This window comes from Corella eumyota, chromosome 7 (assembly GCF_963082875.1).
Source record: "Corella eumyota chromosome 7, kaCorEumy4.1, whole genome shotgun sequence".
Classification (NCBI taxonomy): domain Eukaryota; kingdom Metazoa; phylum Chordata; class Ascidiacea; order Phlebobranchia; family Corellidae; genus Corella; species Corella eumyota.
In genome coordinates this window covers 70,171-85,634 of record NC_137496.1, presented here as the reverse complement: position 1 = coordinate 85,634, position 15,464 = coordinate 70,171, and the positions used below count along the sequence as shown (strand labels likewise).

The window sequence follows — 15,464 nt, the reverse complement described above, 5'->3', positions numbered from 1 at the left end:
CTTTAAATTAAATATTCTATTATTTTACATGTTGGTCATTATTACATGGTTTTTACACTTGAATTCCAGTTTTTAACGTTGACGAAGCCAGTTTTCACTTCGCAGTGGTTTATGTCATTTTTTGATGAAGGCAACTGGTGGTAAATATTCATTGACATAGTAACTTATATATATACAGTTCTCTTCTGACTGTTATGATTAGTGCAGTTGTTTTGATTTGATATTTTAAAACAACTCATTGCTAGTTATCAACAGTTATTTGGGAATACCCATGGTACTTCTCCTGTATTGTTATGTAAACACAAAATTTTAAAGTTAAAAAAAGTCAAGACCTCATGTTTGGTGCCGATCAGGGGTGTGACAACTTTGTCTTCCAATGAACACATGTCTATGTGCTTGGTTGTGAGTGTATTATAGATTTGACATATTCCACTTGTGTTTCAATTTGGTTCAAAATATGTGACCGTTTATTTTATATTCATGCAGATTTCGGCCGACTCTCAAATCGCAGTCGGGTTCGATCAGTCTCCATTTACTTTACAATATGCTGCTCCGAGGTTCTGCAGACTACATATTTTCACGGGAACACTGGAGGTGTAGTGAAAGGTTATGGCGAGCCTTGTGACCTTCAGAGTTTAGAGAGTAACGTTATTGGTCTGTTGGTAAGTTTGTTGAAATATTTATTTTGATGGGAGGGTTACATTGGGGTAGCTTATAAATGTTTTTTAGGCTTTCTGTACCCACTTTTAGAAGTTATAGGTGCTCACTGGGGGTACATTGGCCCCCCTGGGTGTATGTTAGTATAATTTGTGGTTATTTAATACAGAATTATTACTTTACATTATGATAAACACTTTGGGGGAAATCCCCAAGGTGAATTCCCAAGGTAAATCCCCTTAAGTTAGTAACAAATCTATATAATGGAATTTAGTATAATAATGCAAAAAGTGTCTCTAAATAAGTAAAATTCTAGGAATAATTTTAAAATTTTTCCAGGAATATTTGTGTAAAGGAGCTGCTGACCAAATATTAGTTGATATGATTGTGGAAGGAATCCGTGCGGTGCCGCAATGGGTACTCGACCACCGCACAACAACCGTTATTGTTGGAGAAAGTGTTGATTGGTTGTGATGTCACAACAGATGTGGCACTAACAAAGAGAAAACAAAACAGGTGAAAATTTAGTTTAAAAATTCGATTTTAATAAAAATTTTAAAATAAATCCAAAAATTTGAAAACTAAGAAATATTTTGGTTAAGTTGTTTGAAGCAACTTTTATTATTTTGTTTTTTAATGTTGATAATTAAGACACAATCTATTCCTGGTTGTTTTACGCATTGTTAACAATAATTTGTGATATAGAAGACATTATAAAGAACTCTTGCATTGTAACGCGGTGGCCACCAGAGGGCGATGAAATAATTTCGATAAATTGTTGAACAAGTGTTTGCACTAAGCTGACTGCAAAACCCGATGAAATATCAAGTTGAAAGATTGAAGGAAAATGAAAAATTTTCAACTAAAATGTTGCATTGTTGGAAGGTTTTTATAATTTGTTAAACAGCATTTTACACCAATGTTATTTTATTAAGTTGCTGTTGAAAACCAACTTGGCATTGGCACAAGTAGCAAAATCGTCCCAAAATACCAATTCACCGCTCCAGCCGTACCAACCTGAAGTTCATGATGTCATGTGTGATGTAATGACAGTGACGTGGAGCCAAAATTCGTCGGGGGGGGGGAGCAATCTCTGAATATTATGGAGCAACAATTCCTTGAATACTCCTGGAAGCTAAATGTTCCGGATGTTGAGCGTGTGGTCTTGGATTTAGTGCCATGTGCTCGCGAATATTTCTTCAGGTAAACTTGTATTGGGAGAGCGAAATTTTAAAATAAAACATACATTAAATTAACATACATTAAATTCTTTACAGATTAATTGCTGTTAGCCGATAACTGAGGGCATCTGAAACTGTTGCAAGCCCGTCCTTAAACCTCCAGGTGCTCTTATTGGCCTTAAATTGGCCGGGACAAAGGAAATCTTACAATGGGTTCCGACCACAATGGAGGTAGTAAAATACTTGGATCTTGAGAAGCAAGAGTTAAGAAGAAATACTTGGACCACTAAAGGTTACACCGCTACTGAATTGAAGCAAGGTGGGCGAATTTGGAGGGAGACAATGAACGCTCCGGAAATGGACGGCGGCAGTGTTATTAGAAATTACATCGGTGCATTGTCAAAACTAAATGTTCAAAGATGAACTACAGCAGCCTGGTGCGCCAACTAGTGTAGGGTTCCCCCAGATTAAATCAAACAGCGTTAACCTGGAAGCAACCTTATTATGACGGAGGTTCTAAAGTTATTGAAAACGTTGTTGAGATGACGGGGAAGGAATAAATGAATTGTTGGCGATGCAAAGACAAATTACTGATGTTTAAAAGATGGGATTACTATTTTCATGTCTGTGCTTGTAACCAAACCGGGTGAGGTAAAAGTTGTCTTCAATAACTGTTCGTGGCCAAATATCTGCTCTAACTGTTGACGTTAGTGGTTTGGCTCAGAAAATACATCAAGTTATATCTGGCGATTATCATTAAACTACTAATAACTGGTAAATACAAAAGGACAACGTTAAAAGATACAGAGGATCCACAACGAACAAGTTTTAAAACTGTTGCTGATTTAACAAGCTTACATGAGTGAACAGTCAATGACGTAGGCGAGGCTCACTTTTACAAACTCATAGGGAGGTGGCACCCAATTAATTCATGTCGTAATCTTGGTCGTCCTATTGTCACCAGTGGGCTCTGTCGAGTTAAGTGACGTCACAACCAATTCGGTTGTTTTACACTGGAAAAATTGTTTTACATTGGTTGTTTTTTTTTAAACCACCCCGCCACGATGGTGGCGCTACGTTGAGCAACTACAATGTAGAAAAACTTGAGACATGGCAACCTAACTGGGCGATAGAAAGCTCTACCGTTACCCGAACTCACTCTAGGAGACTTGTTGAAGACAAAGAATACATGTTCCGAGTTATGGCTCAAAACAGATTCAGCGTTGGAAAACAACATCAGAAGAAGTTATTGTCAAGATTGCAATGTTCCAGGTTCATCTAACATACTTCAAATCGGCTCAGCAAGAACAGCATGACCGTCATCCCCACCAACAAGCAACGGTGGTTGCCAAGTTACAGGCACTTTGAACTCGAGCCAGTAGAACCACAGTCACACAGAGGCTTGGTAGATGAAGTCGAATACTTGCACTGTATTGTTGTGACTTTTGTTGCTTACGATATTAAGCATAGCCCTGTATTTTGATTTCGTACATTCTTGTTACTTTTACAATTTCAAAGATGTTGTTTCTTAAACACTTGGTTCGGTGAAGGGCAAAATGTTAACTGTCCTTTTAAATAGTCTTGCATGTGTCCTTATCATATTTATGTTTCAGAGTTTCTGTTTAAGCAGTTGTTTGTTGATTTAGAATGTTGTATTGGTTTATGCTGTACTTAGAAACAATAAACATATCCAAACTTAATAACACCAGGTTTTAAACCATGTTAAAATCAATTGTTTTGCAGTTAAAGTTATATTTTATATAAGATTGTATTAAACGTTGAGGATAAACCTATTTTATTGCTAATTGTGCCAGGTTACCACGAAGTTAGAGAAAATGTGACGATCCTTTCAATGCGAATCAACTTTAAAATTAAATATTGATCGCTGGTAATGGGTTTGAACAAGAGTTGTTCATTAAATAATCTGAATTTGTTCGTGTTGTTGTTTATTGAATTCAAAAAAATGGATTATTGGAAATATTTGTATACCAGGTAAGTGTTAACGTTTTTGTAAACTTTTTCATTGTTGGTGTTGGAATGTTGCAAAACTTTTATCTTTGTTTTTGTTGGTACAGTCGGTTTAAAAGTTGGTGCAGACGTGCGTATGTTTGTGTATGTAGTATATTACTAAACTAGTTAGGTTGTGTTGCCTGTTAGTTTGCAAATACTAATTTAAGGTCTTGGTTGTAGGTGGGCACATTTAACTAAAAAATAACTTTGTTGAATGCTAATTTGTTACACAAAATATTAACTTTGTTAACTTTAATTAATTAAATTAAATCGATGTAATTAAAGTTAAACCGTTAAAATTTAATTAAAACATCACTTTTGGATCAAATCACAGTTTAGTGAAACTTTGAAGTTAAAGTGAAAATTTTTACAAAATAGTTTTCCTAGCACAAACTTGCGGTTATTAAAATCTGGGAATAAGAATGTGGCAAACAGGGGTTGTGACATTGGTTTGATATTGTTTCGGCCAAAGTGGTGAGTTGGTGTAGTTGGAAAACAAAGTTTATGTATTGTGTAACAAATTACTATTTAACAAAGCTACTTTTTGGTTAACTATGACTATATCCAATCTAAAGTTGTATCAGTTTAAACTTTAATATCACTAAGCAACTTCGTTTTATTACCCTTTTTATGTAGTTAAGTATGTTTATAATCTTGTGGGTTAGGTGACAAAGTTGCTTTATATTTTACATTTATAAATCACAAAGTATTTGTTGTAGATATCATTGGGAGATGCTTCATGCTACCTTCTCACCACAGCAGAGGTGGAATTGGGGGTAGTTGTGGCCCTAAGTGAACATGGTTCAACTATGATCCCCCTTTCACATAACCTCATGCAGTGTCCCAGTACATTTGAGAAGGAAAGTAGGAAGGTGACCACAGCAGGAATTTATTGAACAACCAACTTGAAAATGGTAAATATTTGAATAGTTTCTAATTCCTGATTGTTTTCATCATATTTATTTAATTATCCTCGATGTGGGAAAGTCGAATGCGCGACCTAAACATAGAGTAACATCAGTTACTCCGACCCAGTCTCGAGTTGCCTGTGGCAGTTTGGGATATTATAAATTATAATTGCCCAATAATTATGCTGCTGATTAAGTGCTGACTCAGCAGAAGTACATACGGTTTATATCGCATTTCTTAATTACTTTATTTAAACATGATTTTTGCCATGTTTAGTTATTTGATCATATTTTGAGTAGTGACAAAAGTTGGAATGCACCCTGGTAAACTTTTAAAACGGGTTCGCTCTTGCCAACAGATTTCGCCATCTCTAAAACCATCACTAAACATGAATTAGTCAAACATTGTTGTTGTAAAACTAGGGGCAACTTCCATTACTATTTCAATTAGATTTTTTTTGATTCTTTTATTTCAGCCACAGATTTACTTGGATTCCTTATTTTCCGTAATAATATCTCCGAGATAAGAAACAACTGCACCCAAGGCCCACCACTTTATTGTGTGGGATCTTGAAAAGGGGGAATTCAACTTCCCATGTTCTTGTGCGAGGTTCTCCTTGGAAAGTTTTCGTCTGGATCGATTCCTGGTAAATCTTTTTTATTCTTTAAAATTATGTTGTGGTTATTTAATATTTATAGCGAATAAATTTTCAATTAAAATTGTTAACACTAAGTGAATAATACATTTTAATCCTAAACCAATATCTACATAGACCTTTTTTTAAAATAATTTTTGATTAATTTTTAAAAAGGTCTGCCAGCGGTTAAAAATTTTGATTTTAAAGTTGTTTTAAAAGTTTGGTACATTATCATGGCAGAAACTCATAATTTTTATCAGGGTATTCTTCACCAAATCATTATTTACGTAACTAATTATATACCCAACAGGAGCTTCTTAAAAATCATGATTTTGCTGGCTAGCCTGGTTGGGACAAAGTGGACGTACTGACAGAAGTTTTGTTTGGCAATTTCTTCGTCAGCTGTTGACGAAATGAAAGGGCTATTTGATAGCCTTGATGATTTTGAAGCCAATCAGGTTTTTGTCCCAACAAAAACGAGCCAGAGGAAGATTTCTTCAGAGGCAACACAGACGACTCATTTAGGAACTGTAGTTGTGGCCAGGTTAGTATGCAGAAGTGATTAGTTTTAAATACTGCTCTTACATAGAATGAATATATGTTTAATCAAATCTGTTTTTTATTATTAGATGCTTTGTAACTGGTGGCGAACCTGCCTTCTTCACAAAGTCGTGTAATGGAAGCAGTTTTGATTCTGTAACTGGCACCTGGCACCACAGAAGGCAACAGTGACTGTTTTATATTCTTCGAAATGAAAAGTTGTTGTAATATAACATACTGTGTTTTCTTGGACAGCACCTTGTCGGAACTGGACTGCAGCCATTGCCTAATATTGCCACCACATTGATGGTAAATATAGTGTACCTAAATAAAGCATAAAAACAAAAAAGTTAATCAGCTAGGTTTTAATTGGGGTGCTTAATTTTTGAGTTTAAGTTTCTGTTAAAGAACATATCTTCAAAACAGCAAAAAAATATTTTTTTAGATACAAAGGAAGTAAAAACTTGTCGTGCAAGGGATATCTGTTCCTGATTTTGAAATTACTGCTGCCCAAGCAACACCGGGCTACTTGTGCCATCCACCCCACTGGAACATGGACATCAGGACATTGACCCTGGTTCCAGATGCAGTTGGGGAGGCAGGAGTGAAATAAGAACCCTGCCATCATCTTCACAAGGACATCCCGGTAATTACTGTTGTTTAAATACTGGTTTTTGTACTTAATAAAATGTTACATTCAACTGTATATTTTTTATAACAGTATCCAAGTTGTCGAGAACAACTAGGAATCAGCGCCGCCTCTTCACAAAATTTATTAAATGCAATTAACTGTTCTTGTTTTTAATGGTTTGTACATTGTTGTGTTTTATTTCGTTCTTCCAGTAATTTGTTATCTTGAATAGCTTGTAGACTTTATGTTTTTTGTAAATTTTTTTTTTTTAAATTCCATAAATTATTCTGTCTAAATTAAAGACTAATATTTAAAAACATAACAATTATTGTGGATTTTAACTTTTTTGTTTTTATTGTCAGGAAATTTGTAAAGTTTTAAACATTAGTTACTGCTTAAATCAGTAAACAGAGACTATAGTGTGTCGGTTATGTTTCATCTTTGTACAGAGCCATCTTAATTTGGTCGTCGGGGTTAGTGATGTTCTTCATTAAACTATTTGTAGTTTTGAGTTCCGTTAACACTTCACCTAAGAATGCTGCGGTGGGAATTAAACCCAGGATCCTAGGTTCTCGATATCGTGGTACAGTGGCAAGGGAAACTAATTTCACTGCAACAGGTGCCAGGTTCGTTCCCCACTGCTTCCACGTTAGAGCTTCTTTAAGTAAGGTGATACAACAACATAAACTTTCAATGAGAAAGTAAACAAACCAACAATTAGAAAATAAATTTATTAATTTTTCAAAACTCACTTGTACTAGATCGAAGGAACTGAAGTTACTCTGGGTTTAAAAGACTCAAAGTCGTTCTTCCACATCTGTAACAAATAAAATAGAAGTAATCCTTGTTAAAAACTGTCTTGGATTAAATTATTTTAAAGGGCTCAAATAAAAAGTTGAATTCTTTTATTTCGCGCCTGTGTTGCTAGGCTACGCCAGCGCCGGCGCCGAATTTGAATAAAATCTCGCAGATATTCTTTGAATATTTTGAATCTTATTTTAAAACGTTTAAAATAACTTTGTCGTCGACCAAAAATCAAAAAGTCGTCATAAAATTCGCTTTAAGCAAAGACGACGAAAATTAGCCCACCCTGCTGCAATATAGACAGCGCCTATGATTAAATTTTTGGTAAGCACTTATTTGACCTTGTGAGAATAGCGGTATGTGATTGGTTTAAATCCAATGTTGTAAGGTATGATGCCTACTGTTGCGTGAGGTTGTTTCGAATAATTAGTGAAGCCGTTTCAATGTAGAATTATTTAAATCAAAGTTAAATAATAAATTGTTTTTGTAATAAATAGTTTTAAGAAATGTCTTTAGTTGGAGCTTAAAAAGTTAAAGTTTAAAACATTGCCAGAGTATTACTGTATCATTGATCTCAGAAGGTCGATGAAGTGTTTTCCGATGATTTCTTGTAAACAAACTTTTAATTTTTTGTCGTTTTTTTTGACAGTTTTTTAAAGTTTTTTGCTTAGCTGAGTCTAGTTTGAACTGAAGTCTGTTTTTGTGTTAAATATGTTGCATTAGAGAGTGTTTTAAGCTGATAAAGGTCGGCGATTTGTGATTTTGTAGACTGGTCTTAATTTTATGTTCTTTTTTGTTTACAGAAATTATATAATACATTAATGCCACCTACTAACAAAACGATTGCCTTGGCTCATTGAGGCAGAGAATTCAGTGAACACTTTTTCACTTGAACAAGCTATGAAGGAAAAAGATTTCGCTGTGGCTTCAAAGGATGCTGATGAGGTAGATATTAATAGTGACTAGCAGCGTGGTATTGTGGTTAGAACAATTGACTTTATTACATGAGGTCTTGGGTTTGATTCCCATTAGTCTCATGCTGTAGCGCCCTTGAGTAAGGCGCTATAAACGGTATAAACTCCTGCTGAGCCAGCACTTTATCAGCAGCTTAATTATCAAGCAATTATAATTAATAATATCCCAAACTGCCACAGGCAACTCGAGACTGGGTCGGAGTAACTGATGTTACTCTATGTTTGGGTGGTGAAGGTTTTAAAGGATAAATATATATAAAAAAGTTTTTACTTATTTTCTATTTGCTTGCATGGTTTTGTCTGTATTATATTTTTTAAACTTTATGTTTTGTTAAACTTAAATTATTTTTTTGTTTTTAGATTTTAAAGATTGTGACTGAGAAGCTACAGCCGCCGAGAAGGCCAAGACTGGAGTTCAAAAGGTCAAGGACAAAGCACAAGCCATTGTTGATGAAATAAACAAGAACAAAGCACAAGCCATTGTTGATGAAATAAACAAGGACAAAGAACAAGCCATTGTTGATGAAATAAACAAGGACAAAGAACAAGCCATTGTTGATGAAATAAACAAGGACAAAGCACAAGCCATTGTTGATGAAATAAACAAGGACAAAGCACAAGCCATTGTTGATGAAATAAACAAGGACAAAGAACAAGCCATTGTTGATGAAATAAACAAGGACAAAGCACAAGCCATTGTTGATGAAATAAACAAGGACAAAGCACAAGCCATTGTTGATGAAATAAACAAGGACAAAGAAGTTGCTGAGGTTAAACTTGTAGCAGCAAAACCAGCTCTGTTAAAAGCAGAAAGAGCTTTACAGGTAACTTTGTTGTTTTAACTTTATTTTTAAGTGCAACCTTTATAATGTGACATACTTAGGACACTTTTAAGTAAGCCTAGCAGATGTTATAACCAAATCATATATTACAAATGTTCATTACATTGCAATCATTACATTACAAAGTAATATAAGGTTAGGGCTAAAAATGTAAGATGTGTTGGCTTCATATACTTAGTACTAGTACTTTACTTACTTTTAGTTTAGCAGAAGTTGGGGCTACTTAAACCTTGTTCTAGAAGTTTTTACCATATTAGACATGTGAGTTAAACAAAATATTCTGTGTTTAAGTTATATGTGTTGGAGGAGTTAAATAATGCTTTAAAAACATAATACTATCAGAATATATTCATTTTTCACAGACCATCAAACCATCTGATATTGCAACTGTATGTAAACTTGGGAAACTCCCTCACCTAATCATGAGGATCATGGACTGCATGTTGATCCTGATAAGGAGAAGATTGAATCCAATCGAAATGGATCCAGAGAGACCGAGTCCGAAACCCTTTTGGAGTGAAGTTCAGAGGTTGATAAATGAGTCCCAGTTCTAGAACATGTTGCTTACTATTCCCCAAGGTAATTTTTAGTTTTTTGTTGGATTAAAATATTTAATCATATTTTATAAATCCTTTTTGGGAGGGGATTTAATGTTAAAAGGTCGAATGCACGACCTAAACATAGAATAACATTTGTTACCCTGACTCAGTCTTAAGTTGCTTTTGGCAGTTTGGGATATTTTAGATTAATTGAGCTGCTAATTAAGTGCTGGCTCATCGGAAAATAATGCTCGCTACAGCTTTTTTTTCTCGCGGTGGGAATTGAACCAGTGACCTCATGTAGTGAAGCCAAGTGTCTTACCAGTACACCACGTTGCAAGCTTTACAATTCTAATTTAAAATTATTCAGAATTCCATAACTGAAGAAACAGTTGAATTATTGAAACCATTTTGGAGATGTAGGATTATAATCTAGAGACAACAAAGAGAGTTTGTGGAAATGTTGCGGAACTTTGTTTATGGACGGAAGCGATGTTCTTCTTTTATGGAATTAACAAAGAGGTTTTGCTATTAAAGGTAAGATCTAATTTGTATTTACCAACAGATTAGTACCTCTAATAATATATTGCTTTAAATTTTAATTATTTAACATTACAGGCCAACTGTCCAGAAGTCTAAGTTAGGGAGAGCTATGGTTGATTTAAGAACAGCACAAGCTACGTTGGATGAGAAACAAAAACAATGAAGTTCAGGTTGGTGTTTTACTGGTGTTTGAACCAATTCTGGTTTTAAACAACCATTCACTTAACAAAAATAATAACATTTAAGTGTTACTTATACAGAATGGGGCTTAGTGGACAATGTATAAATATATATATGTTATTTAATTTAAAGGTCGACAAAATAACTTAAACTGTTGTTCGTGGTGCATGGATAAATTATCACAGGCAAATATTAGTTGACAGTTGCAACCGCATTATGACAATTAAAATAAAGCCTATAGGGTGGGTGGGCTAACAACTAGTGGTGGTACATAATGTATGTTATCTTTGTATTTAAAGGCCAATATAACAAAGCAATCACAAGCAAATGTTGGTGGAGGATGCTGAGACTTGTAGAAGAAAGATGCTGCGATGGTTCTTATTGAAGGGTTAGAGGGAGAGTGAGTGAGTTGATCTTTTTAACTTGGTTTGGTTGCGGTAACTTTAAAATTTATTTAATGTTTACAAAATATTGGTATTTTTGTAAAAAAATTTCTTAAATTTGTTATCCATAAAATGCTTGTGATCTATTTTTAAGTAATTTTTAAATTTTTTGTTGTTAACATGATTTTAATTTGTTAAAAATCAACCAATATTACATATAAATTTATTCAAAACTTCATTATTACAAAAAAACTACTATTTCTTGATTCCAATTTATTTTTTATATATAAAACAAAAGTTAAAATACAATTTCTTCGTTCCAGGTGGAAGGCAGCAGGCCCAGCTTTTAATGTGGCGATGATGGTAATTGAACTGGCAACCCCTCAGGTGAAGGTTAAATAACTTAGACAGTAAGATTTTGTTTTATCCTTAAATTAATTACAATTTATGTCGATTTAAAGAGAATAAAAATTATCAAATAATAAATCCTCTAGGTGGAGGTGGGGAGAAAAAAGATACTAAGAAAGATATCACAGAAGGGAAATCCCCCACAGAGGGCATTACTTGGGGGGGGGAGTGGAGAGAAAAAATATGCTAAGAAAGATATCGGTTTTGGTTGAGTAAAAATCATTAAAAAATGTCTAGTGGTGAAATCCAAACTTTTATTTTGCGTTTTATTAAAATGTAAATTAATCTTGTTTATGAGCTTCAGAAATGCTTTGATGTCATTTTGTTTGATGGTTTGTGGTTTGATGAAATGTATAAAGTGTTTTAACTTTATGTTTTTTGGACGTCATAATCAAAACAAGTAAAACAACTTAAGGATTAAGCGATGACCGCATAATGTATTCGCGAGAAGTGCGGGTTTAACTTTAGCCTGAGGTGATTAACTTTCAAGTTTTCTTTATAACATTTTTAATTAAGTTTTATTTGTGGAAAACTTTTTGCTTAGAATGGAAAATAATTTATTTTATTTCATTTTACTCAGCGGAGTTATTTCAGCAAATGCTTACTCAAGACAATCGAAGGAAGGTAAAAATAATTTAAGGAGTTTATGAAAATCTTTAACCTGTTTATTGTTCGCTTTTATGACGTCACAAAACTAAATTATGTCGTAAATCGTGGAGGTATTTTAACGTCGGGGCAATTAACTTTTAGGTAATTAGTTGAAAATGTTTTGAAAATAATTTAGTTTGTGAAGTTAGTTCTGGAGGTCGCACAAAATTTTAGAGGATTTGAAACTTGAGGAATTTATTTAAATTGTTACAAAACTGGGTCAAAAGTTTGTTAAAATTTAAAAGCGGTGAAATGAGAACTTAAAATAAAATTGTTTTCCTGATTTTCGTGAATTAATTACAAAGATTTAATAATTAGCAAAATAACGCGGTTTTAATTAGTTGGCGGATGAATACGCAATTAAACTAAATATCATTCCGCAGTTAAAGGTCGACGCTGAAAAAGAGTTTTATTTTTAAAACCGATAAATTGTAAAAATATTTTCCTTAAACGCCGCGGGGTTTGAATCGATTTGTGCGAAGTTAACTCACAGGGAAATATTAACTAGTTGTCTTAGTTGTTGTACTTTATAATGGGTCGAATCACGCGAAATACGAACTCGGAAACCGGTAAGTTCTAACTTTTCCTTAAATCTAAGATTTTGTGCGACTTGTTGGAGGTAATTAGTAAAAATTAATTAAAAAGTTTAGGTTCAGTTTAATCAGAAAAAATTTGAACTTTAAGAGAATTTTAGTTTTGTTAAAAATTTAATTTAAATAAAATGGCGAAAACGAATCGGCAAGATCCGGGAAAAGGTAAAATAATTAACGACGAAACAATTAACAAAAAGTTAATTAACATATTGATTATTATTATTACGTCATAATCAAATAGCAAGTAGTTTGAAAGATAGATGTTCTAGAAGGGCCGGGGGCGATTGAACTAACGTGTTCTTTAATATTGTTGTAAGCGACATTCCGACCTACGTCATAAGAGCGATTATTATTAAACAACCGAACACAGAAGTTTGCATTATTACAAACATGAACCGTCCTAAATTGAATTTATTTTGCAGATCACAATGTCCTCACGATCTTCCTCCCGATCGTGGCCGTTGCTCTGGTCCTCTGTGCAGCTGCTTGTTGTTACTTGGAGAAGAGGAGGAAAAGAAGACTTTTGAAACGCGGAGGTTTGAACATTATTAGTGTCTTGGGTTTGATTCCCACTGCCGGCGTATTAAGCGCTTTTGTTAAACATAAGTTACTCAGTAAAGTTTAAACTAGCATAAGTTACTCAGGTAAGTTTAAACTAGCATAGGTTACTCAGTTAAGTAAACTTATTTTGCACAGAACTCCAACTCGAGGATAATTTCGACGACACCGACTCAGTGATCACCACCACCAGCTCGAAATATCGACCTTACCTGAAACCCACAACAACGACGGGGAGGGTGTCCAGGACCTCATCCAGGGCCGGTTCAATAAGGGGCGGCTCATATGACGTCGAATCTTCGTACGGGGAACCACCACCGTACAGGTGACGTCATATTTCTAGTGTTACCAATTATTTTTTAAACTTAATCAAAGTTGTTAATTAAACAAATATTAAGATATTTCTTGTTACCAGGCAACAAATTAAAACCAGAATTAACTTTCCAGCGGTCGAAACTCGAGACGTGCCTCCATCGCCAGCACCCGCTCATCGAGCCGACGTCACAACTTCGACAACCAATCATTTGTCCCCGATCAGCTGGGGCGATCGAAGTCGATGTTAGACGTCCGCGACAACGACTTTCAACCGGGACGATTACGTAGAACCAGGTCGAGCACCGGCTTGAGTTACAACGAACAAAGGTTCAACAATGACGTCATAAACAGATCGCCGACGATGTCCGAATGGTCGGTCAACACCGCCCCACAACTTCGAAACGGGGACTACGGATCGACCGGACGACCTCTGTCCGTCGCGTCACTTCCGGTGAGTCGTCGTCGTAGCAACCTACGTAGGTCGGCATCACAACCCGATTTAAACCGGGCAGGTAGCAGAATGGGGACTTACCCTCAAGGAATATTGAAGCGAAACGGAGCGAGCGACGACGGCGGACTCTCGATGAAGTCGGATGGAGGATTTTACGGAGATCCACAACAGGTTCCGCTTTTATTTTAAATCCGAGTTTTAACCTCTTATACCTTTGTTAATATTCTCTTTGTTTAGACTGAAAGTGACGTCAGACCTTCGACTCGACCGCCCTCAGTGGCCGGTTACGGGTCCACGAGAGGGCGCCCTTCATACGACGGTTACTATGGCGACCAAGGTATGGGAATAGACCCACAGATGGCAGCTTATCAAACGGGGTACCAACAACCGGGTTATAGCGACCAGGGGAGTGTTTATGGGGTAACCCCCGGGTCCTACACCCCCCAGCCGTCCCAACAATATTACCCACAAAATTATGACGCGTATAGTTACGGTGGCGGACCCCCCCAGGCAAGTTTTTGGGACCCTAATCAAACACAACAGCATGGTAACCCGTATGTGTACGGGAGCGTCATTTATTGATGTTTAAATTTTGTTGGGAGCTGGTTCGGTTCCTTGTTCCTGTGGAAATAGAGGAGAAGTTGTTACTTTATTTCTTTAAATGAATTAAACTGTTTGTTTTTATGATTTTCATGATAAGAGCGATAAAACGGCGATAAATCTTGCTAATAAATCGCTCACAAGTTTTTATGAATTTATTTCCCAATGTTTTAATTATTGTTTTAAGCTTGTAAATCTTGTTCGATTCTGGGGGTTTATTTTTAATTGTTCAACGACCCAGAAATGAATCAAGAGCCCTGTTTTTATAACTCTAGCCCCGTGTAAAAATGTTAATTTTTACCTCTTTTATTTGGCCTCGTTTGGTATATTGGAGCGGGAATTTCCAATCAGCTTTAGCAACAATAAACCCGACTGCGACCGCATAAATTAAAGTGTACAGGACCAGAAATGTGAGAAGGAATTGGAGGGCTAACTCTGGGTCGTCGCCCACGTTGTCGAATAAAACTTTTGCTGCGTACAACTTCCGATCTTCCTCGCTCATCTGCAAAATCAACTTAAGTTTAAGTCTGCGTTGAAGGATACAAAAGTTCTCTTACCCCTACATTTGGAGCGATCGTCGCAGCTTCTGTGATTCCAGTCTCGGTTGAACTCATAATCCTACCACCATGAAAAGTTAAAATTAGATCTTTAACTTGATTGTAATTAGAATGAGAAATGAACTTACGTTTGCTTTTCTGCTTAAACTTTAATAATTTCTGAATTTCTAGTAATATTGAACTCTGTGCTAAATTTTGTTGCAATTTTGATTTTTAAAGAATATTTCAACCTTATTTCTTGTAATATTACGTAACAATTAACACCTTTATGACAAATTTTTAAATAATAATTCTTTGTGGCACAAACTTTTTGTGACGCTATCACTTTATTTGAAATATAGTTTAGTAAAACATTTTTAAATACGACTAGAGACCACCTGCCAGCGATAAATCTTTAATTTTTGTTATTTTAAGCAGTTTTAAACATACTTCAAGTCGTTAGTTAAAAGCAAAGGTGGGCACTAAACCGTTAATCGGTAATTAACGAAGTTAAATTTTTTGATG

General features: G+C 35.2%; 2 protein-coding genes and 1 long non-coding RNA gene across 5 annotated transcripts; all 3 read left to right on the top strand.

The window, feature by feature from the left end:
* Positions 1-3,445, top strand: LOC145759793 (uncharacterized). Of its 2 annotated transcripts, none has more exons than XM_082573643.1 (5): positions 1-140; positions 487-662; positions 997-1,173; positions 1,366-1,860; positions 1,935-3,445. In XM_082573643.1, exons 1-3 carry the CDS (start codon positions 125-127, stop codon positions 1,129-1,131), a joined length of 327 nt encoding a protein of 108 aa, XP_082429769.1. In that variant the 5' UTR covers positions 1-124; the 3' UTR covers positions 1,132-1,173; positions 1,366-1,860; positions 1,935-3,445. The 2 variants fall into 2 exon arrangements, with proteins under 2 accessions (XP_082429769.1, XP_082429768.1); XM_082573642.1 differs by having other exon boundaries at positions 1,363-1,860.
* A 321-nt stretch (positions 3,446-3,766) lies between these two features.
* Positions 3,767-6,775, top strand: LOC145759979 (uncharacterized). Of its 2 annotated transcripts, XR_014286564.1 has the most exons (8): positions 3,793-3,830; positions 4,227-4,322; positions 4,568-4,762; positions 5,233-5,403; positions 5,705-5,938; positions 6,024-6,243; positions 6,380-6,580; positions 6,656-6,775. It is a non-coding gene; the product is annotated as an uncharacterized LOC145759979 (long non-coding RNA). The 2 variants fall into 2 exon arrangements; XR_014286563.1 differs by lacking the exon at positions 4,227-4,322 and having other exon boundaries at positions 3,767-3,830.
* A 4,997-nt stretch (positions 6,776-11,772) lies between these two features.
* LOC145759399 (uncharacterized) lies at positions 11,773-15,315 on the top strand. Its single transcript, XM_082573219.1, has 5 exons — positions 11,773-11,862; positions 12,902-13,015; positions 13,176-13,362; positions 13,485-13,974; positions 14,041-15,315. Exons 1-5 carry the CDS (start codon positions 11,784-11,786, stop codon positions 14,383-14,385), a joined length of 1,215 nt encoding a protein of 404 aa, XP_082429345.1. The 5' UTR covers positions 11,773-11,783; the 3' UTR covers positions 14,386-15,315.
* Positions 15,316-15,464: the final 149 nt, after the last annotated feature.

What these genes read in the sequence shown, in the direction of transcription:
- LOC145759793 (XM_082573643.1), top strand. An exon ending in GTAACGTTATTGGTCTGTTG is followed by an intron (nt 663 to 996) that starts GTAAGTTTGTTG and finishes AAATTTTTCCAG; the next exon opens with GAATATTTGTGTAAAGGAGC.
- LOC145759399 (XM_082573219.1), top strand. Translation starts at nt 11,784, where the DNA reads ATGGAAAATAATTTATTTTATTTCATTTTACTCAGCGGAGTTATTTCA. An exon ending in GGGGAACCACCACCGTACAG is followed by an intron (nt 13,363 to 13,484) that starts GTGACGTCATAT and finishes TTAACTTTCCAG; the next exon opens with CGGTCGAAACTCGAGACGTG. An exon ending in TTTACGGAGATCCACAACAG is followed by an intron (nt 13,975 to 14,040) that starts GTTCCGCTTTTA and finishes CTCTTTGTTTAG; the next exon opens with ACTGAAAGTGACGTCAGACC.